Source organism: Asparagus officinalis, chromosome 3 (assembly GCF_001876935.1).
Source record: "Asparagus officinalis chromosome 3, Aspof.V1, whole genome shotgun sequence".
NCBI lineage: Eukaryota > Viridiplantae > Streptophyta > Magnoliopsida > Asparagales > Asparagaceae > Asparagus > Asparagus officinalis.
In genome coordinates, this window is record NC_033796.1 from 80,736,147 (window position 1) to 80,759,352 (window position 23,206).

Sequence of the window (23,206 nt, forward strand, 5' to 3'; positions counted from 1 at the left end):
TTTCCTTCATATTGTATATTTCAGGATCTGGTGACGAGGAAGACGATTGGCACAGGACGTGAACGCAATGGCCTGTATGAGCTAGAGTTGGCATCCGAGCACGTGGCCTGCATCAGTACTATTTCAGCTTTTGAGTACCACTGTCGGCTAGGTCACCCTTCTCTACCCGTACTAAAACTTCTTGTTCCCTCTTTAGGTTCTCTTTCCTCCTTAGATTGTGAGTCATGTCAGTTAGGAAAGCACCATCGCGTGTCTTATCCTAGTCGGGCCAATAACAGAGCTCTTCACCCTTTTGATTTAGTTCATTCAGATGTATGGGGTCCTTGTCCCATTATTTCAAAATTAGGATTCAAGTATTTTGTTAGTTTTGTGGATGATTATTCGCGTGTTACTTGGATATATTTGTTGAAATCCCGTTCTGATGTATTCTCAACTTTTCAAATATTTTTATCAGAAATACAAAATCAGTTCAAATCCACAATAAAAGTTTTGAGATCGGATAATGCTAAGGAGTATTTACAAACAAATTTTGCCAACTTCCTTGCTCAATCTGGTATTTTGCATCAGTCCTCCTGTGTTTACACTCCTCAACAAAATGGAGTAGCTGAAAGAAAGAATCGACATCTCCTAGACATTGCTCGGACCTTTTCATAAATAGGTGCCTAAAGAATTTTGGGTGATGTTATCCTTACTGCTTGTTACTTAATTAACCGCATGCCATCTTCTATCCTTCAACACAAAATTTCGTACACTTCGATGTATCCTAACACTCCTCTGTTTCATCTACCTCCAAAAATATTTGGGTCTTTGAGCTTCGTCCATAATTTTAGTCCTCACAAATCTAAACTTGACCCTCGGTCCCATAAAGGCATCTTTCTTGGATATTCTCGTACACAGAAAGGCTACCAGTGTTTCTGTCCGTCCCTCCAAAGATATGTTCTATCTACTGAGGTTACATTTTTTGAACACCAAGCTGGTCATTCTTCATCTGTCTCTTCCAGCCCCTCAGACTCTTATGACTATTTGACCCTTCAGGAAACTTTATTTCAGCAGGTTGACTCTCTGGCTGATAATGGTACTGGTAAAGATCCACAGCGCCTTCAGGGTCCTCTCCAGGTTTATACACGTCGTCAGTCTTCTGCTCCTGTACCTCCGTCTACCTCTACATCAAATCCTGTTCCAAGTGCTACTGTACCCTTGTCTGCGAGTTCTGATGATCTTCCTATTGCATTACGTAAGGGTAAACGAACTTGCACTCAACATCCTCTCTCCAATTTCGTTTCATACTCTCATCTTTCCTCTTCCTTTAAATCTTTTATCTCTTCATTGGACTCATATCTGGTTCCCAAGACTGTGTCCGAAGCTCTATCTATACCAGGTTGGGATCAAGCTATGAAGGATGAAATGGCTGCTTTGGAGCAAAATGATACTTGGGAGTTGGTATCTCTTCCGCCAGGCAAAAAGGCGGTTGGCTGCAAATGGGTTTATACTGTTAAACTCAATCCTGATGGTACTCTGGCGCGCTTGAAGGCGCGTTTGGTTGCAAAGGGTTTCTCTCAAGTCTATGGTCTTGATTATTTGGATACGTTCTCTCCTGTTGCTAAGATGACTCCGGTTCGTCTTCTCATTTCTATTGCTACTACCTATCACTGGCCTTTACATCAGATTGACATTAAGAATGCATTTCTTAATGGTTTTCTTGATGAAGAAGTTTACATGGAGCAACCACCAGGCTTTGTTGCTCAGGGGGAGTCTCTGAAGGTCTGCAAATTAAAGAAGTCTCTATATGGCCTAAAACAATCTCCGCGTGCTTGGTTCTGTCGCTTTACATCTGCAGTTCAAGACTTTGGTCTCAGTAGATCAGAGAAAGATCATTCTGTTTTTTGGAGACTAAATAATGGCAAGCGGATCTTGCTCATTGTATATGTGGATGATATTGTCATCACCTTTACATCTGCAGTCCAAGACTTTGGTCTTAGTAGATCAGAGAAAGATCATTCTGTCTTCTGGAGACTACATAATGGCAAGCGAATCCTGCTCGTTGTATATGTGGATGATATTGTCATCACAGGGGATGATACAACTGGGATTAGCGGTTTGAAGAAACATCTACATGAGCACTTCCAGACTAAGGATCTAGGGTCTCTCAAGTATTTTCTAGGTATAGAGGTGGCCAAGTCAAAGAAGGGTGTTCTCATTTGTCACAGAAAATATGTGCTCGATATGCTTTCAGAAGCTGGCATGTTAGGATGTAGAAGCATTGATTCTCCAATGGATGTAAATGTTAAGTTGTTACCAGATCAGGGGGAGCTTCTTGAGGATGTTGGACGATTTAGAAGGTTAGTAGGAAAATTGAATTATTTGACTGTAACTAGACCAGACATCACATTTGCGGTGAGCGTAGTCAGTCAGTTTCTATCAGCACCAAGAACTACTCATATGGATGCTGTATTAAGAATTCTGCGATATCTAAAGAAAGCTCCAGGGAAAGGTCTCCTCTACTCAGATCAAGGACACACAAGAGTGGTCGGATTTTCAGATGCAGACTGGGCTGGGTGTCATGTTGATAGGAGATCAACCACAGGTTATTGCATATTTGTTGGAGGAAATATTGTATCATGGAGGAGTAAGAAGCAGAGTGTAGTATCCCGTTTTAGCGCAGAATCAGAATACAGAGCAATGGCAAATGTAACACTGGAAATGGTTTGGATTCACGACTTGTTGACAGAAGTTGGTCTTTCCCCAGAATGTCCTATGAAACTATATGGTGACAATCAAGCAGCAATCCATATTGCTGAGAATCCTGTTTTCCATGAGAGGACGAAGCACATTGAAGTCGATTGTCATATTGTTCGAAGGAAGATTGTAGATAAAATCATCACTACAAGACATGTATCAACAGGTCATCAGTTAGCAGACATTCTAACAAAACCACTTGGAAAAACTCGTGTAGACTTTATTTGTGACAAGCTGGGCATGTATGATATATATGCTCCAGCTTGAGGGGGAGTGTTGAGACAGTGGATTAGCGCCCCGCAGCAGGTGCGGGGCGCTTCACTTTCGTCGGGCGCGCGCCTGGGGAGCGCCCCGCAGCGCTTGACGCAAGCGCAAGGCGTGCGCCTCAGACCCGAAAGCAAAGGAAAATGTTGAGAGATAATATGTAATCAGTAGTTTGGTTTAGTCCCACATCGGTTGTAGGACCAGGCTTGTATCCTAATGTGAAACTATATATAGACTAGAGTATGAGACCCTAATCTAATAACTCTTTCTTCTCCAAATCTCTGCTTACAACATTAACAGAAAACAAAGGAGGAAGCTGTAAGCAAAGGAGGAAGTTGGGTTATTGGGTACAAACCCGGTTCAAACTTAAACCCGAAAAGAAAATAAGAAGTTGGGCTAGGGTTCTGTCGCTCATTCTCCCGATACAAACCGCCGCCACGCTCCCAAACATCCGCCCGCACCCCTGCCCTAGCCTCCATCGCTTCCGCTGCGCCCACAAACCCTAGCTCTCCATCGCCTCCAGACGCGCCCAGGACCCGCTCCCGATCTCAAGTCTTAAATGATCTGAGCCGTTGTTTTATTTTGGACTGATGATGAGTCACTGTATCTGATCTTAGTTACCTGATCTGTTCGGTTCTGTGGAGGGTCCTTTCTTTTCATTTGTTTTCTGATGGCTGATTCTGATTCCACTAAGCCCGCTGATTCTCTGATTCAGACGAGAGTTTCTGAGTTATTTTCTGGTCGGATCACTGACCGGAAACTTGATGGTAATAACTACCTGCAGTGGAAGCGAGTAGTGGAGATTTATGTGGCCAGTCGTGGAAAGACTAGTCACTTGTTGGCGGATCCTCCTATTCCGATATCTGACTCAGATTTATGTGGCCAGTCGTGGAAAGACTAGTCACTTGTTGGCGGATCCTCCTATTCCGATATCTGACTCCTGGACTCTTGATGATAATGTTCTTCTACATCAGCTCTTGACTTCTATGGAACCCAAGATCCAGGATCTCGTTCTTCACTGTCTTACTGTGAAGGAACTTTGGGCCTTTCTGGCTGATCTATATGGTGGTCGAAGTGACGTCAACCGGGCGTATGATGTTATTCAGGAGTTGTTTAGAAAGAAACAAGATGGCAAAAACATGGATACCACTATGGCGAGTTCAATCGCCTTGCTGAGGAGCTTCGCCAAATATTCCCCATTACTGGGGATATCAAGCAGATGCAGAGTCAGTGGAATCGCTTGATGGTTCTCACCTATTTGGGCACTCTTGATCCTGCTTATTCCACAGCCCGTCCACAAATCATGGGAAGTTCCGCTGTAAGTTCCCTTGCTGAGACGTATCATTTTCTGAAGAATGCTATTTCTACACCGTCCTCGGCAACTTCTGCAGCTAGCCAGGACCATTCTGCCCTTGCTACTCAGAATTGGCAGTCTACTGGTCGGGGAGGCTATTCTGGTGGACGTGGCCGTAGCCGTAGTGGTTCTGATGGTCGTGGTGGGTTCAATGAAGGTCGTTCTACTAGTCGTGGTGGACACAGAGGTGGTCGTGGTGGTCCATCTCGGGGTAGCCCTGGTGATGACTCTGTTATCTACTGTCATTATTGTCATGAGCCGGGTCACATGAAGTTTAACTGTCCAAGGAAGAAAGGAAAAGAGGCATTTCTGGCCTCTCAGGATATTCCTCAGGATGGTCATACTCAACCGCCGTCTCCATTCCCGGATGAGCAGTTACGTCGTCAGTTTGAACAGTTCCAGCTCTTCCAGCAGTATCAGCATACACAGACTGTGTCACCTTCTTCCACTGCTACTCTTGCCCAAGCAGGTACTCCTACAGCTTTTCTTACTTCGTCTTCCACTCCAACCTGGATTATAGATTCCGGAGCTACTGATCATATGACTGGGAACCGAGGTATTCTGTCTTCTTTTTCTCCCACTTCTAACTCTGTTGTCCTAGCTGATGGGTCTCGGAAACCTATTCGGGGTACTGGCAATGTACTCACCACTCCTTCCCTTCCCCTGTCCTCTGTCTTTTATCTGCCTGATTTTCCGTACAATCTTTTATCTGTTAGTAAGATTACTAAGCTTCTCCATTGTACAGTAACATTCTTTCCTTCCTATTGTATATTTCAGGATCTGGTGACGAGGAAGACGATTGGCACAGGACGTGAACGCAATGGCCTGTATGAGCTAGAGTTGGCATCCGAGCATGTGGCCTGCATCAGTACCGTTTCAGCTTTTGAGTACCACTGTCGGTTAGGTCACCCTTCTCTACCTGTTTTAAAACGTCTTATTCCCTCTTTAGGTTCTCTTTCCTCCTTAGATTGTGAGTCATGTCAGTTAGGAAAGCACCATCGCGTGTCTTATCCTAGTCGGGTCAATAACAGAGCAGTTCAGCCATTTGATTTAGTTCATTCAGATGTATGGGGACCTTGTCCTATTATTTCAAAATTGGGATTCAAGTATTTTGTTAGTTTTGTGGATGATTATTCACGGGTTACTTGGATATATTTGTTGAAATCTCGTTCTGATGTGTTCTCAACTTTTAAAATATTTTTATCAGAAATACAAAATCAGTTCAAATCCACAATAAAAGTTTTGAGGTCTGATAATGCAAAGGAGTATTTAGAAACAAATTTTGCCAACTTCCTTGCTCAATCTGGTATTTTGCATCAGTCATCATGTGTTTACACTCCTCAACAAAATGGAGTGGCTGAAAGAAAAAATCGTCATCTCCTAGACATTGCTCGGACTTTATTATTTCATAGACAGGTACCTAAAGAATTTTGGGGTGATGCTATCCTTACTACTTGTTACTTAATTAACCGAATGCCGTCTTCTATCCTTCAACACAAAATTCCGTACACCCTGCTGTATCCTCACAATCTTCTGTTTCATTTACCTCCAAAAATTTTTGGGTCTTTGTGCTTTGTCCATAATTTTAATCCTCACAAATCTAAACTTGACCCTCGGTCCCATAAGGGTATCTTCCTTGGATATTCTCGTACCCAGAAAGGCTACCGGTGTTTCTGTCCGTCCCTCCAAAGATATATTTTATCTGCTGATGTTACATTTTTTGAACAACAAGCTGGCCATTCTTCATCTGTCTCTCCTAGCCACTCAGACTCTTATGACTATTTGACCCTTCAAGAAACTTTCCTTAAGCAGGCTGACTCTTTGGTTGACAATGGTACTGGTAAAGATCCACAGCGCCTTCAGGGACCTCTCCAGGTTTATACACGTCGTCCTGCTTCTGCTCTTGTGCCTCCGTCTACCTCAACATCAAATCCTGTTTCAAGTACTAGTGTACCCTTATCTTCGGGTTCTGATGATCTTCCTATTGCGTTGCGTAAGGGTAAAAGAACTTGTACTCAACATCCCCTCTCCAATTTTGTTTCTTACTCTCATCTTTCCTCTTCTTTTAAATCCTTTCTCTCTTCATTGGACTCACATTTGGTTCCCAAGAATGTGTCCGAAGCTCTATCTATACCAGGTTGGGTTCAAGCTATGAAGGATGAAATGGCTGCTTTGGAGCAGAATGATACTTGGGATTTGGTATCTCTCCCGCCCGACAAAAAGGCAGTTGGCTGCAAATGGGTTTATACTGTTAAACTCAATCCTGATGGAACTCTGGCACGCTTGAAGGCACGTTTGGTTGCAAAGGGTTTCTCTCAAGTCTATGGTCTTGATTATTTGGATACGTTCTCCCCTGTTGCTAAGATGACTTCAGTTCGTCTTCTCATTTCTATTGCTACTACCTATCACTGGCCTCTACATCAGCTTGATATTAAGAATGCATTTCTTAATGGTTTTCTTGATGAAGAAGTTTACATGGAGCAACCACCAGGCTTTGTTGCTCAGGGGGAGTCTCTGAAGGTCTGCAAGTTAAAGAAGTCTTTATATGGCCTAAAACAATCTCCGCGTGCCTGGTTCTGTCGCTTTGCATCTGCTGTCCAAGACTTTGGTCTCAGAAGATCAGAGAAAGATCATTCTGTCTTCTGGCGACTAAATAATGGCAAGCGAATCCTGCTCGTTGTATATGTGGATGATATTGTCATCACAGGGGATGATACAATTGGGATTAGCAGTTTGAAGAAACATCTACAAGAGCACTTCCAGACTAAGGATCTAGGGTCTCTCAAGTATTTTCTAGGTATAGAGGTGGCCAAGTCAAAGAAGGGTGTTCATTTGTCACAGAAAATATGTGCTCGATATGCTTTCAGAAGCTGGCATGTTAGGATGTAGAAGCATTGATTCTCCTATGGATGTAAATGTTAAGTTGTTACCAGATCAGGGGGAGCTTCTTGAGGATGTTGGACGATTTAGAAGGTTGGTGGGAAAATTGAATTATTTGACTGTAACTAGACCAGACATCACATTTGCGGTGAGTGTAGTCAGTCAGTTTTTATCAGCACCAAGAACTACTCATATGGATGCTGTATTAAGAATTCTGAGATATCTAAAGAAAGCTCCAGGGAAAGGTCTCCTCTACTCAGATCAAGAACTCACAAGAGTGGTAGGATTTTCAGATGCAGACTGGGCTGGGTGTCCTGTTGATAGGAGATCAACCACAGGTTATTGCATATTTGTTGGAGGAAATATTGTATCATGGAGGAGTAAGAAGCAGAGTGTAGTATCCCGTTCTAGTGCAGAATCAGAATACAGAGCAATGGCAATTGTAACACTGGAAATGGTTTGGATTCACGACTTGTTGACAGAAGTTGGTCTTTCCCCAGAATGTCCTATGAAACTATATGGTGACAATCAAGCAGCAATCCATATTGCTGAGAATCCTGTTTTCCATGAGAGGACGAAGCACATTGAAGTCGATTGTCATATTGTTCGAAGGAAGATTGTAGATAAAATCATCACTACAAGACATGTATCAACAGGTCATCAGTTAGCAGACATTCTAACAAAACCACTTGGGAAAACTCGGGTAGACTTTATTTGTGACAAGCTGGGCATGTATGATATATATGCTCCAGCTTGAGGGGGAGTGTTGAGAGATAATATGTAATCAGTAGTTTGGTTTAGTCCCACATCGGTTGTAGGACCAGGCTTGTATCCTAATGTGAAACTATATATAGACTAGAGTATGAGACCCTAATCTAATAACTCTTTCTTCTCCAAATCTCTGCTTACAACATTAACAGAAAACAAAGGAGGAAGCTGTAAGCAAAGGAGGAAGTTGGGTTATTGGGTACAAACCCGGTTCAAACTTAAACCCGAAAAGAAAATAAGAAGTTGGGCTAGGGTTCTGTCGCTCATTCTCCCGATACCCATTATTGCGGTCTCCACTCGGCAGCAGCAAGCCACGACGACAGGCGACGGCGACGGTGAGCTCAATCGGTGACTGCGAGCGGCGATCGACAGCAGCTAGTAGCCAGGTTCTTCTCCTTTCTTTTTTTCGATGTTTTCCAGTTTTTTTTCATCGCTTCTCCTTTTTTTTCGATGTTGTTTTCCAGTTTTCTTTCCTTTCTCCTCTTTTTCTTTTTTAAGGTCGGTGAGCTCAATCGGTCTTCTTTTTACTTTTTTGTACCGTAGGCATTTGAACAGTAAAAATTAAATATTAATTTGTTACTGTAGCTACTGTTAATTGTTAGATTTTCCAGATTCCTCTTTTCTTCTTTTTTTTGTACTGTTTTTCTGTACTGGCATATGCTCACAAATTTTCTATGTAAAATTAAATATTAATTTGTTACTGTAGCTACTGTTAATTGTTAGATTTTCCAGATTCCTCTTTTCTTTTTTTTTCTGTGCTGGCATATGCTCACGGAAAAAATTTTCTATGCAAAATTAAGTATTAATTTGTTACTGTAGCTGCTGTTAATTTGTTACTGTAGCTACCGAAAAAATATATATTTGTGAAACTTGAGTCCTTGACATTTTCTATGTAAAATTTCACAAATATATATATTTTCATGCATCTTGTATATTTTAAAAAATTTTGTGGTCTGGAGTGCGCCTCGCTTCGCTCGGGCGCGCGCATCGCATTGCGCCTTGCGCATGTGCGCGTAAACTGACTTTGCGCCCCGCATTGCGCCTCGCGCATTGAAAACACTGGTTTATCCAACTTCAGCGGTTCAACGGGACGTGCAGAAGGTGTTGAATGTAGAGACGAGATTTTTGTTCAAATTGACAAAAAACTTCTCATTATGGGTTTCTTCACTGGTACTTTGTGCTATTTACTTAGCTTTTCTGGTCTATTGCAGTATTAAGGCTTGTTGTCAGATAGTTTAGATGTTTGGTCTTGGATCTCCATCTAGGTTGCATGGGTACAAGTACTGGTACAGGTACATGTATGGGTACGGGACACATCAAATTTGTAAAAGGTATGGTATGGGGATACGACTATATATATGCATGTTACGTATATTTGTATGTATTAAAATTAATAATTTACATAAGATCATTATATAAAAAATACATGTGAAGTGTAGAATATACAACCAAGAAGTATATGTGGAGTTCTTAAATTAAAAATTAAATTATATAATTAACTATAGGCCCGAATAAACATATGCATATATTTAAGAAGTGTCCAAGAGGTTTGAGTGCGGGTTCTGTTGCGTGTCGGATATGGGTACGACTTCCTAATAGAAGTATCCAGGTAACATAGATCTCCATCCTTTGATTTCTTTGCTTTCCTGATTGTGCAACCAAGAAATCAGCTATCAGTGTCAATACTTTGTCAAAACATAGTCTAGAATTCATGAATCATGAAAAAAAATAGTTGAATACCATCAAGGCTACTTTGACTTATATGCTTTCCTAATCTAGCAACCAAGAGATCAGTTGACAGTATCGAGATTTCGTCAAAACTTGATCCCGGTTTCATCAATTATGATGGAAATTATGTGAATCATTCCTAATTAATTATTTTGTTTTTCAATAATTTCAATCAAGTTTTGCAGACTTTTAAACTTCCAGTACTAGAATCCTATAATCTTGTTTAACTGTTGATACTATTATCATTAATGTTTGTGAAACCAGTCAATAACCGTACTGAAATTTCAAACCTTGGTTTTGTGTTATACTGTCAGATAAAGTATGCCAGAAGTTCTGACAGATTCACTAGCACTTTATTACACAATATCTTTAAGTCAAAATGTACTAGAATCATGTGATCCGTAGAAAGTCTGCATTGTCAGGTGACAATCTTCATTATTCAAAATCAAAGTTTTATTAGAAGGTTCTCCTTTTGTCACTCGTTTACGGTGTCTTTTCTAAATTTCTTCATTCTTTATACTCGAAGCATTCTAGTTTAATGTACTTTTTGTCCTATACATGGCTGAATGATGTGATATAATATTTTCCTGCCTTTTTCTTCTACTTGCAGGAAATGAACAAATGATTTTAGCTGCAATAATCAGACATATGGACCACAAAAATGTTGTGCATGACCCTCGGATAAAATCTAACATAATTCAGATAGCCACTTGCTTGGTTCGACAACTGAGATCACCAGCTGGAATTGCTGAAATTGCTATAGTCAGTGACTTGTGTAGGCATTTGAGGAAAAGTCTACAGGCTACCATTGAATCAGCTGGGCCGCAAGATTCAAATTGCAATTACACACTTCAAAATTCTATTGAGGATTGCTTGCTAGAGATTGCTAAAGGAGTATGTCTTTTGCTTTCAAATAATACTTCTACTCAGAGTTACATTTTTTAATACTCCCCCCCCTTGCCGTCTTGCTTAAAGATGATAAGATGCCCTCTTCACTTGTCTTTCATTTAAACAATCAGCTTTGAATTTGCACTTTCTAGATTTGCAATGCATACCCTCTCTTTGATATGATGTCCATGACACTGGAGAAGCTGCCAGCTTCTACAATTGCTGCTAGGGCAACAATCGAATCTTTGCTGATTCTCTCTCACATCGTCTCCTTAACATCCGTCAGTTCACATCCACAGTTGGTGAGTCAAGTTTTTTTTAATATTTCATTACTGATGTTAAATATTTCTGCTTAAGATAATGCATTTTCATCTTCCTTATTTCTTAATAATGTAGAGTATGCATTATAGCCAAACTTGGATATTTCAAAAGGTACTAGTTTTTACCCAGTGCAATGCATGGGATTTAATATTTAAATATTATTCATAGGTCAAAGCCTTTTTTGAGATCAGAGAGAGCGAGTGAAAGGGGAAAGATTACTACCTTCTTTTACCTTTGTTCCCTTAGGGCCTGAATTTGCGCCCAGTGAAAGGTAGTTAAGTGAACATAATATAAGTTACGCCAAGGGAAGTTAAGGTAACATACAAAACTTGTTTGAAAATTTAGTAAGAAGAATCAATAGGAGTTTATTTCATCCCGTTTGGAAAGTTTAATAAATTGAAGGGAAGGTAAGAGAATATATGCAAATTTACATAAATAACCTTACATGTTATCAAATCATTTTATTTTTAGAAATTAGATATGCATCTATACCTATCTATTATCATCATCATTGTCGTCATCGTCGTTGTTTCCTTGTATATTATGGTTGGGAAATATTAGTAAATATTCACTACCAATATAAAACTCATAAGTATGAAAAATATTGGGAAATAGTTAGCATGAAAAATATTAGTAAATATTCACTACTAATATAGAAATCTTATAATCGCGTGCTCCTTTCAAAATATGATCACCAAATCCATACAAGTTTTACCATAAGCTACCAACAATTATAAAAAAATAAGTTTGTAATTGCCATACATAACCAAAATGTGGCAAAAACAACTTACAGAAAGAGGGACATAATCCATAATACCAAAGCATCACAACCCCACATAATCCACATTTGACAAAAACAACTCACAAAAAGAGGGACATAATCCATAATCTTAAGGCATCACAACTCCACATACACTAATCACACGTTTCTAATAAAATGGAGCACAAATTCATGCCAACTTTTGCCATAAGCAACACAAAATTAAACAAGTTTGCAATTGCCATACATAACCAAACTTTGGCAAAAAGAACTTACAAAAAGAAGAACATAATTCGTAATACCAAAGCATCACAACTCCACATAAGATTAGCACATGTTCCTAACAAATTGTGACCATAAATTCCATGCTAAGGTTTGCCGTAGGCAACATAAAGTTATATAAGTTTGCAATTGCCATGCATGACCAAAATTTGGCCAAAAAATGTATAAAAAGAGAGACTCGTAAAACCAAAGGCTCACACCCCCACAAGATGAGTAGATAGAAAGCTAATAACGTGGTGGCGGTAGCATAGATTCGGAAGGTAACATTATCATAAAAAGTTCCTTGCGCATTTTAAATGGGTATCCAAGCGAAGCATTTAGTTCTTTTGGATGCGTAGTTAGGAAAATATATTCATGTTTAATTTGATCACTCTCGACACCAAGCTCAAACAAATGATTCCAAACATTATTTCCTTTCATTAGAGTACGTCCAAGAGCTTGTATGTACTTATCACATATCATTTAGTTACCTCAACTATTCTGTGCATACCCTTTATCACCTTGTGATCAACAATAGAAGTTTCGTCTTTATACCTTTGAGTTTTCTTTTGTTTCTTTTGTGAATTTGTGGTTGACTTGGTTTCAGGGGTAATCACATGCATGTAGTGTTATCGAGGTGGTTGCATCGGGCATACCCCGAGTGCGGGGTGTTGCGGGCTAGAGCAAATGCACCCCACACCAGAGGTGGAGCGCTGCAGGCATGGGAGGCGCATGCCTGGCGTGCGCCTCATGTGCGCTTGGCGCCTGCGCTGGGGCGCACCACGCTGATTAAACATGGGCTTTGAGATGGGTTTCGTGTATAAAACCTGTTGTTTTCATAAACCTGTTTTGATTGAAGGGTTTCAACCCGCCTTCTGTCTCTCTCTTTCACGTTGCCTCATCCATCTCTCTTCTCTCTCTCACGTCGCCTGCTCCCTCCCAGACCCTGACTAGTCGACCGACGACGGCGACAATGATGATGACTGACGACCCCGACCAACGATGATGGCGATGACCATATCTCCGGCGAAATTAGTTTTTTTTTTGTTTTTGTTGTTTTTCTTTTATTTTTTGAAAATAATTACATATTTACATTATATAATACATCTAATTGTCTCTTTCTTGCTAGTTGCAACTCCATTCTACATCTTTTCATGTTTAACATGTAAAAAGAAAACAATAATTAGTAATTTAGTATAATTGTTGCTAATTATTACTTACTTCTCTAATTAGTAAATAACACTTTAAGAATGCTAACTAAAAAATTATGAACATGTAAATACGTAATTGTTATTTTCATTCTCCATCTTTTCATACTAACTAGCAAATAGCAATTAAGAACGCTAAGTGGAAAATCATGAACAATCATGTTTGTTAATCACTTAATTGTTACTTTAGAATACATATTTTATATTTTAAATAAAAATACATATTTCCTATTTGTTACTTTAATTGTTCCTTAATTGTTTCGTAGACTTATACTTATGTTGGATGTCAATCTTGCATTGTGATTTGTGAAAACTTATTTTGCTATGTTATGCATGCTAATTAAAACTCTTTAGTGATTTAGTAGGTGAAATAATATTTAGTTTTTTATGTGAAAATTTATAAATATGTTTATATGCTTGCTTGTCTTATGTTGGAAAATATTTATTTAAGGTGTGCGCCTCAATTCAGTGAGCCACGCGCGTTGTTGTGCGTCTTGCGCATGGTGCGCGTATTGCGCCTTGCGCCTCGAAAACACTGATCACATGGTCATCTTCTTTGTTATTTAGGTCCTCATCATTAGTCTCATCCAAAACTCATTGGTTGCACTGAAAACCCTCATTCTTTCTCTTATCTCAGCTGCGGTTTCAGTTAGTTCCCTAGTTGCTCTATCAGCTGTAAAAAACTCCAATAGCTTATTATAATTTCGAATAGCCTTGATCCTCCACTGTTGCTTCTAGATGGGCCAAAGATAGATTTGCATCCAAAATTACTACATGTTTATGTGAGAAGAACAAAACTAAAAAGCAACATAGTTGATCCTCCACTCCGTCGCTTCTAGATGGGCCAAATATATTAAATTTAGTTGAAACACTAAGTTTAATATTTCAACTATGCTGGAACATCCTAATAACTGATTTAGCATGGTTGAAACACAAATATTAGTGTTTCAACATTGTTGAAAGCCTACAACTCTGTTTCTAGTGGTTTAGCATTGCTGAAACATTAAAATTAGTGCTTCAGCTATACTGAAAAGGATCATAATAGTGTCTTAGCCATGTTGAAACTTTAGTGTTTCGACAATGTTAAAACAACGATATTAATATCAATATTTGACTGTAATATGTGACTTAATGGAGTAATACAAGAAACAATATTATGCAAGTTTACCTTAATTAGCCTAAAGCTCTTTTAAGTTTTTTTTCACTCCACATACTCATGTTTCGATTCCAATCAAAACCACTCCCCAACTATCTTAAACAAATCATAACAAACTGTCCATTTTGACTTCATGTAGTTCATACAATTCTTGACTTTTTCATGCCAAATGGCTTATTGGTAAAGCTTTCTTTGAGTCTGGCCACAATTTCATTATAATTTGTTGATGTAAAATTCCCATCAACTGGATTTCCTAGTACATGTTGATGCAAGTGGGCATAAATTAGTTTATCTTCTATATTAGGAGTACATATCGAGGTATTAACGTTCGTTTCCCTAAGAGAATCACCTTTCACATTCCTCCTTTTTGACATCCTTTAATTTACACAATATTGTTAGAAGGAATTAAAAAAATTATTCACAAATCAACTATTGAAATCAATATTTAAAAAAGTCTCCGTCTAGTTCGCTTAGGCGTACGCCTAGACCCAGACGTACGCCTAGGCCCAGGCGGTACCTATGCCGCTTAACTAGCGCATAGCGCCTGGCTATACCTAAATTGCTCACCTAGGTTCTGAAAGTGTTTAGGGGAGCACTGTCTGCTTTCATAGACTACATCCTATAAGCATTTGTCATGATTTTCTGTATTGTAGTCTCTACGTACTCCAGCCTCTTTCAAACTTCTTTAAACTTCAAATATGAACACCTTTACTATCTCCTCAACCTTCAGCAAAATCTCCTTGACCATCACTTAAATGAAGAAAAAATTTGCCTAAACACCTGTTAGGCACCTAAGCTTTCTATAATATTGACATTTACTATCAACTATTCTAATTGAAAAAAAAACCTTCTAGGCTCTAGGCATTGGGTCCAATGCCTAGACTTCATAGTGCTTTCTATAACCTTGTTAGTAATGTTACATTAAACGTTGGACGCTTCTAGGCGTCGGACTTGGCGCCCAGCGCTTAATCGTCTAAGCGGTTTTTGGACGTTTTTTTATTTTTTTATTTTTTTAATTGTGATACTTGAAGATAAATATATATATACTCAATTAAAGATACATAAATAATTAAAAATACCAACACTATTAACTAAATTGCTTAGTTTACCAATTACAATAGCTCTTTGTATGTTTATACTTCTCAACTCAAATTATAAGTTCATCTCAACAGTGAAAAACTCATTCTCAACTCAAATTACTGTTAACTTATAAGTTACTGTTAAGTTTAAGACTCAAATTACTGTTAACTTATAAGTTACTGTTAAGTTTAAGTTAACAATAAACTTAAACTTAAGTTTACCGTTAACTTAAGTTTACTGTTTACTTAGACTTAAGTTTACCATTAACAAAAAACTTAATATTAACTTAAACTTAAATTTAAACTTAAGTTTACTGTTAGCTTAAACTTAAGTTTAACTTAAACTTAAATTTAAACTTAAGTTTACTATTAACTTACACTTCTTAAGTTTAAGTTACTGTTAACTAACTTAAATAGATATTTAAGAAGTACTCTTTATCTTATTAGTAGTTATAGAGATCGGGGGAGCTCGGCAATGTTACAGAAGGCACTAGGCAGACTAGGCGTTTGAGCGAACACCTAGCACCTAGACCCCTAGATATACGCCTATGCAGCGCCTTTGACTATTTTTAAATTATTTAATTATAATAATTGATAAAAATATGTATTAAATTCATATAAATTTTCAAGAAAAGATAGCAATCTTAGTTCCACAATAAATCATGCATATTTAGATACTAAATAGCCAAAACAATAATTAACAAAGCTAAAGCCTAAGATATTTTATTTTTTTATTTTTAATTACAATAATTGATAGTGAATGTCAATGTTATAGAAAGCTTAGATGCCTAACTAGTGTCTAGGCGGATTTCTTTCTTCATTTAAGTGGTGATCGATGAGGTTTTGCTGAAGGTCGGAGGAGGTAGTGGTGTTCCTATTTAGAGGTTAATGGAGTTTGGAGGATGTGTAGATTACAACACAAAATCACAACCAAGACCTATAGGGTGCAATCCACATAAGCAGACAATGCTCCCCTAAATGCTCGTAAAATCTAGGTGGATAGCCTAAATACCGCCTAGGCGTTAGGCGCTAGTTAGGCGGTCTAGGTACTGCGTAGGCCTAGGCGTACGCCTAAGCGGACTAGGCAGAGGTTTTTTAAAACAGTGCTTGATAGTTATTAATTTGGTTATTTAGTATTTAATTATGCATGGTTTATTATGGATCTAAGATTGCTAATCTTTTTTTACAAATTTATATGAATTTATACATATTTTTATTAATTATTATAATTAAATAACTTTAAATATAGCTAAATGCGTAGGCGTCGGCTCAAACGCCTAGTCTGCCTAGCGTCTTCTGTAACATTGATTGAAATTAATCATGAGAGATGAAGATCATAAAAAATAAACCAACATCCATGCCATGAAAATATAGGATTAAAATGACAGTAGTCATGCAATTATCAAGTACAACACAAATAAAGATAACAATCCAAACAAAGAGTACAAATCAAACGAATAACATGCATAACTAAAATTAATCATCGATTGTAATCTTGCCACATAGCAATTGCAACGCCATCTCTCGTTCACTCCCCTCTACGAGCTTCTTTATTCTCATCTACATCTTCTAATTATTTTTATCATTATGTTCCTCGCCTTTTTCTCGAAAATCATCGTCTGTATCGACACCCCTTAAAAAACTATGCAAAATGCAACAAGCTAGAAAGATTTCATTTTGTGTTTGAACTATGGAAGTCGCGAATTTAGGGCGCTATAGCGACCTGTGAGCTGAGTTCAATCGTCCTAGATTCGTGTGGAACATGACCCGATTCACGAACTCTAGCATATTTCTTAAATTTGAATTCAAACCAGTTAAAATTTGAATAAAAACTCTTTTTAAAAGAGTAAACACTAAAAATACAGAAAATTAAGTAAATAAAATATGCAGTTATTACAACATAATTGTCAAGGTTTTTTTACCATTACTGATTTCAACTATAGCATATTTCTTAAATTTGACTCTTGCAAAACCTCTCGTTCCTATCCATGGTTTTAAATGTCGGCCAACATGTCCAGCTAAAGCGACATGGATATGACCATATCAAGTCGGATATCGTTTTCGAGGTCCATGTTAGAAATATCGGGGGATATTGCAGACATATTGGCCGATTTCCAGCCTTCAAAAATCGAAAATCACCCGATTTTTTATTTTTTATTTTTTATTTTTTATTTTTATTTTAAGTTGATAAGTATTGGGGTTTGAGTTTAGTACTCAAAAGCTAAACCTGATTAATTCTTTTTTTTAGCCTTTTGTTCCCATAGTAACCCGATAGCCTATGAAGCATCGACTCTTCAAAATGGCCGGCAAGTCCGTCTCCGACACTCGTCGGACACGCGGTCAACGTCGCCGACACGGGTCAACGACTCGACTCGCCGCAGACACGAGTCGGACACGGCGATTCCACTCCCGACACGGCAAAACCCAAACCCGAAATCCAAACCCGAAACCCAAATCCAAAACCTAATTTCAAAGTTAAAGAAACCAAAACCCTAACCCTAGTCATCAGAAATCAAAACTTACCCGATCAATAGTTCGTCCTCGTCCTCGTCTCGTCCTCGTCGTCAGCTCTCAGTCTCGTCCTCGTCGTCGTTGATCATCCCCGTCAACGGTTCGTCGTCGTCAATCATCATTGTCACGTATTTTGGTCAGTCTCCTCTCTCTCTCAGTCTCTCTCTTCTCTCAGTCGCTCTCTCTTTCTCTGATCGCTCTCTCTCTCTTCGATCGCTCTCTCTCTCAGTCGCTCTCTCTCCCCCAATCGCTCTCTCTCTCCGATCGATCTCTCTCTTATCTTATCGCTCTGATTCTCTCTCGCTCTCTTTTCAAAAATCACAAAAACCCTAGAAATTTTCGAAGTCACATAAACCCCCCCTAAAAAAAATTACTGTTTATTTTAATTATTTTAAGTTACTGTTACAGTGTTACTGTTAAGTGTTAAATATTTATTAGGGTTAATAAATATGATTTTAGTTACTATTTTACTATTATTAATCTTTAGTTACTGTTAATTATGATTTTAGTTACTGTTTTACTATTATTAATTTTTTAATTTATTGTTATTGCTATTGTATTTTACAGAAATGGAACAAGACGGGAGTTCTAGTGGTAGTGGAGTACAAGATGACAAATGTCCGCTTTGAAAATATGTTACTAATTTGGAGAAAAAGGGGGAACGACAGGAGGAAATTGAAGATGGAGATGTAATTATTGCAGAGCGAATTTTACCGGTTCACACTCAAGAGTTAAAAATCACCTCTTGAGGATAAGCGGGAGTAGAATTAAGATGTGTTCCAAGTCAACACCCAAAAACCTAAGGGAGTTTCAAAGGACGTTGGATCAATCGGAGGCGAGGTTGAGGGTTTCTAAGCCTAAGATGCCAGTTTTGCCTACATCTTCGACTGCAAGTACGACCGATATAGGTACAAGTGCAAGCTTGTCGATTGGTGTAGGTGAATCTAAGAGGAGGGGGTCTAATACCGTGAAACAAACATTCAATATGGGAGCAAGGGAGGAATTGGATGCATTGATTGGTAAGATGTTCTACACCGGGAGATTGTTCTTCAACTTGACAAGGAATCCATATTATGCCAAGGCTTTTGCATATGCCGCAAACAATCCAATCTCTGGCTACAAGCCTCCCGGTTACAATTTCATGAGGACCACTATCTTACAACATGAGAAAACTCACGTAGAGAGATTGATGGAGTCTATCAGGGGCACATGGCAACAAAAGGGGGTCTCCATTTGTAGTGATGGGTGGGCGGATGCACAGAGGAGGCCCATCATCAATTTTATGGTGGTATGTGAGGGTAAACCAATGTTCTTGAATGCTGTAAATGCCGAGGGAGAAGTCAAGAATAAGTATTTTATCCAAGCACAGCTAAAAAAGTGCATCACAGAGGTGAGACCGAAAAATATCATCCAAATCATAACCGATAATGTTTCGGCATGCAAGGCCGCGGGAGGGCTTGTGGAGGGCACCCGACCTCACATATTTTGGACTCCTTATGTAGTTCATACACTCAATCTTGCTATCAAGAATATTTGTGCGGCTAAGAACATGGAAGCAAATGCCATGACTTATGCACAATTACATTGGATTACAGAGATCTCCGATGATGCATTATTTATAAAGAATTTTATCATGAATCACTATATGCGGCTTTCCATGTTTAATGATTATTCCAAGATGAAGCTCCTATCGATTGCCGACACAAGATTTGCCTCGTGGATTATTATGTTAAAGATGTTTAAGGTCATCAAGAGAGGCCTCCAAGACATGGTCCTTAGTGATCGATGAAGCTTGTATAAAGAAGATGTGAGAAAAGCTCAATTTGTGAAAGAGAAAGTTATCGATGATTTATGGTGGGACAAGATAGATTTTATTCTTGACTTCACTGGCCCAATCTATGAAATGATAAGGGTTACCGACACCGATACACCATGTCTTCATTTGGTGTATGATATGTGGGATACAATAATGAAGAAGGTGAAGCAAGTTATTTATAGGCATAAGGGTAAAAGGGATAACGAAGAATCTCCTTTTTATGAGGTGGTTCACAAGATCTTGGTGGATCGATGGAACAATAACAACACCCCATTTCAGTGCTTGGCACACTCTTTAGTTCCAAGGTAATATTTCACATTTCACTCTTTAATGTGAATATTTCTATTACTTAATACCTTGTAGGCTAATTCATGTTATTAACAAACATAGGTACTATCATTCCACATGGCTTAATGAGAACGTCAATCGGCAAGCTCCAAATCAAGATCTTGAGATCTCTACGGAAAGAGCAAAGTGCTTAAGAAGATACTATCCTAACCCCGATTAACGACGGGCGGTGAACTTGGAATATACTAATTTTGTGGGGGCTTTGGAGGCTTTTAGTGATCCGGATTCTCTTTCCGATAGAGCACATATGGATCCTAAGTCATGGTGGCTTCTTTATGGTGCAAGTACTCCAAATTTGTAATCATTAGCCGTAAAGCTTCTAGACCAACCTTGTTCCTTTTCTTGTTGTGAACGGAATTGAAGTACGTATGATTTCATTCACTCCTTAAAGAGGAACAAGCTAACCCCGGCACGTGCAAAGGATCTTGTTTATGTTCACACCAACCTTCGCTTACTTTCTCGAAGTTTGGAAGAGTATATGAAAGGGGAATCAAGAATGTGGGATGTTGGTGGAGATGTCTTTGACTCATTTCAAGATGCCGGTATTTTAGATGTTGCCGCCCTTTCTCTTGACGAGCCCACGATGGGGGCCGTTGTGTTTGAGGAGGATGAAGGAGTTGAAACCATAGAATGATCTTTTGATGTTTTAACTTGAGAAATTTATTTTTAAGATATGCTTTTGGTTGTAATTTTTGTAATGTTAGTAACTTAGTATTTTGTAGTCATAGAACTAGTTGCAACTTGAACTTTATTCTCTTGTATTTTGATATGCTCAAAATGAAAGTAATGAAAATTAAAATTTGGTATTATCTTCAAATCAGTTACATAACTTACATTTGTCATTGATTATACAAGTTAATGTTACATAATAATATAACATAAAAAATTGATCTATTTTTCTATATGTTCATCTTCTCTTTCTTGTCTTCTTTAACATTATTATCTTCAATTCTTTAAGAGATCATTGCCATCCTGACATCTTAATTCACACCTGCAACACACACTTTTCTTTAGTTTCTTATTTATAACCTCCACTTTACATAACAAAAAATATAAAAATGTAATAGAAATTTAATTCAATATTGATCTATATATAATAATAATATTAAAAAATCTAGCCGTGTCGCCGTATCCTATTTTTTTGGGTTTTGCCGTGTCCGTGTCGTGTCCGTGTCGTCGTTTCCGTGTCCGTGCTTCATAGCTGATAGCATATAATACAGATTAGGGCAAAGAAAAAATATTGCTATTTTCCGTCGCGATCTCCTCTCGTTTGTCTTCGTCTCTACAAATTGAAATTGAGAATTCCTAAAAGCATGATGTAAACAATAAGTTTAAACCATAGCTTGAAATCAGTTCAAAGTCTTAACACTTTATATCAATTTTATGCAAGACACTTTACTTTATGTTAATTTTATTCAAGGCACTTTGAAAGTTCTAGTTTGACAATGTGTATTTTATTTATTTGTTGGCATAGTATTCTAATGTTTCCCTTCAAGAAATGGAAACAACGTGTCTTGCCGATGAATACTCAATTCAAGTAGGATAAGCTGTAATAAGACAAGTGCATTCCATCTTGGTGACCAAAATTGAGTAGAAATTCATCCGATATGGTAATCCGATATTTAGTATATGTCCCCCGACATATCCCCGATTTCCGCTATCTGACATGAATTTTAACTATTCGATATGAACCCGACATCTGACATTTAAAACCTTGTTCATACCTTTAAGAAACGAGCCTAAAGTGTACCACGTACCCTAGCGTATCGCATAAGCCTCCCCCCTTGTGCTTGATTCCTAGTGAGAGGCGTACTACGCTCCCGTATCGTCCTGTGAACCGGAACAAACCGGGTTCCATGCAACTATGGTTTGAGCACCATAGTTTGGTTTATTTGAATTTGAATTTGCTATAATACGAAATCTTATTTTCAAGACACTACACGCTCTTTCAATAGCATTGTGATGTGATGCATGTCGTAGGTTAATAACTCCATTGGATTCCTTGGTGGATTTCTTGAATACTCTTTCAAACGGTATATTTTCCCTTTATAAGGTGGAAGGAAGCCACTTCGTAACATGAATCTTGTATTGACAAGTTAATATTTTTTTAATTTTCATTTTTAGCTTATTATAAAGACATAATTTCAAGTTTTTATTAGCTTATGCTCACCTGGAGGGAACCTAAGTGGAACTCGTCTTTGTAGAGCATTTTTAATTATTCTGAAATCAGATGCAGTTTCTTCCCACTCCACACAAAAACATAAGTAAATTTCAAGTCAAAGGTGCATGTTGCTAGCACATTTTGTGTGGATAGTCTTCCTACCATGATAACTAGGGGCATCAGCAGGAGAAATTTTTACTCGAATGTGTATGCGCCATCAATTGCACCAAGACAATCCTAACTAATTAGAATCTAATATATAACAACCTACACATAATTAGAAGTGAAGAAAGTTATCATCACTTGATATAAGGATGACACTTTGAATTGGTGAGTAACTCCGAAGGAACGCGTGATCTAAAAAACATCTCCTCCAACTCTAACATATCTCCTAGAACATTACGAAAATGACGGCTCTCATTCTCTTTAGATTGACCAAATATCTTACTAACTTGAGGGAGTTATTGCCTTGTGTCCTAACATATATTAAAATTTGCAACATGTTCTTCAATAGCAACCATTAAAGTTGGTTTAAGCTCATCGTTCTTCTCTAATATTCCACACAATTAATTCAAAGCTAGTGGATTCATTTTTGATAATTTCTCGACAATATTCCTCTTTGAGATATTATTTCTCGCACAAGATCTGTTACTTCCCTAGATTCTTATGGTTCAATATTTAATCGCCTAATCCTTTCTCTTTGACGCATGTACCAATAAACAATTATACAAACAGCATATCCAACTGCAATATTACATGTATGTTGAAATTGGATTAATGCATCTATGATCTATTCAACAAGTTAAAAGAATTTACAATTCGCACAAGGAATTAAAAAATGTAAGTTTATTATAAATACATCTTTATATATTTACATAATTTGTAGCTTTTTAATATTAATATGATTTGAACATATTCAATGCCTGTCATTGTTTACTGCAACATTATGCAAAGATACAAAGAAATC

At 38.1% G+C, this 23,206-nt stretch overlaps 2 protein-coding genes across 2 annotated transcripts in view; both read left to right on the forward strand.

The window, feature by feature from the left end:
- The window catches only part of LOC109835337, a gene marked incomplete at its 3' end in the record, with an annotated part of 43,946 nt that overhangs the window by 13,551 nt on the left and 7,189 nt on the right, over positions 1 to 23,206 (forward strand). The window contains exons 10-11 of the mRNA XM_020403314.1: positions 10,341 to 10,624; positions 10,771 to 10,920. Coding sequence (XP_020258903.1) covers positions 10,341 to 10,624; positions 10,771 to 10,920 — 434 coding nt within the window. The remainder of the gene's footprint in view (positions 1 to 10,340; positions 10,625 to 10,770; positions 10,921 to 23,206) is intronic.
- Positions 18,428 to 20,797, forward strand: LOC109834387. Its single transcript, XM_020402397.1, has 2 exons — positions 18,428 to 20,035; positions 20,121 to 20,797. The coding sequence occupies exon 1, from the start codon at positions 18,687 to 18,689 to the stop codon at positions 19,701 to 19,703; it is 1,017 nt and encodes a 338-aa protein (XP_020257986.1). The 5' UTR covers positions 18,428 to 18,686; the 3' UTR covers positions 19,704 to 20,035; positions 20,121 to 20,797.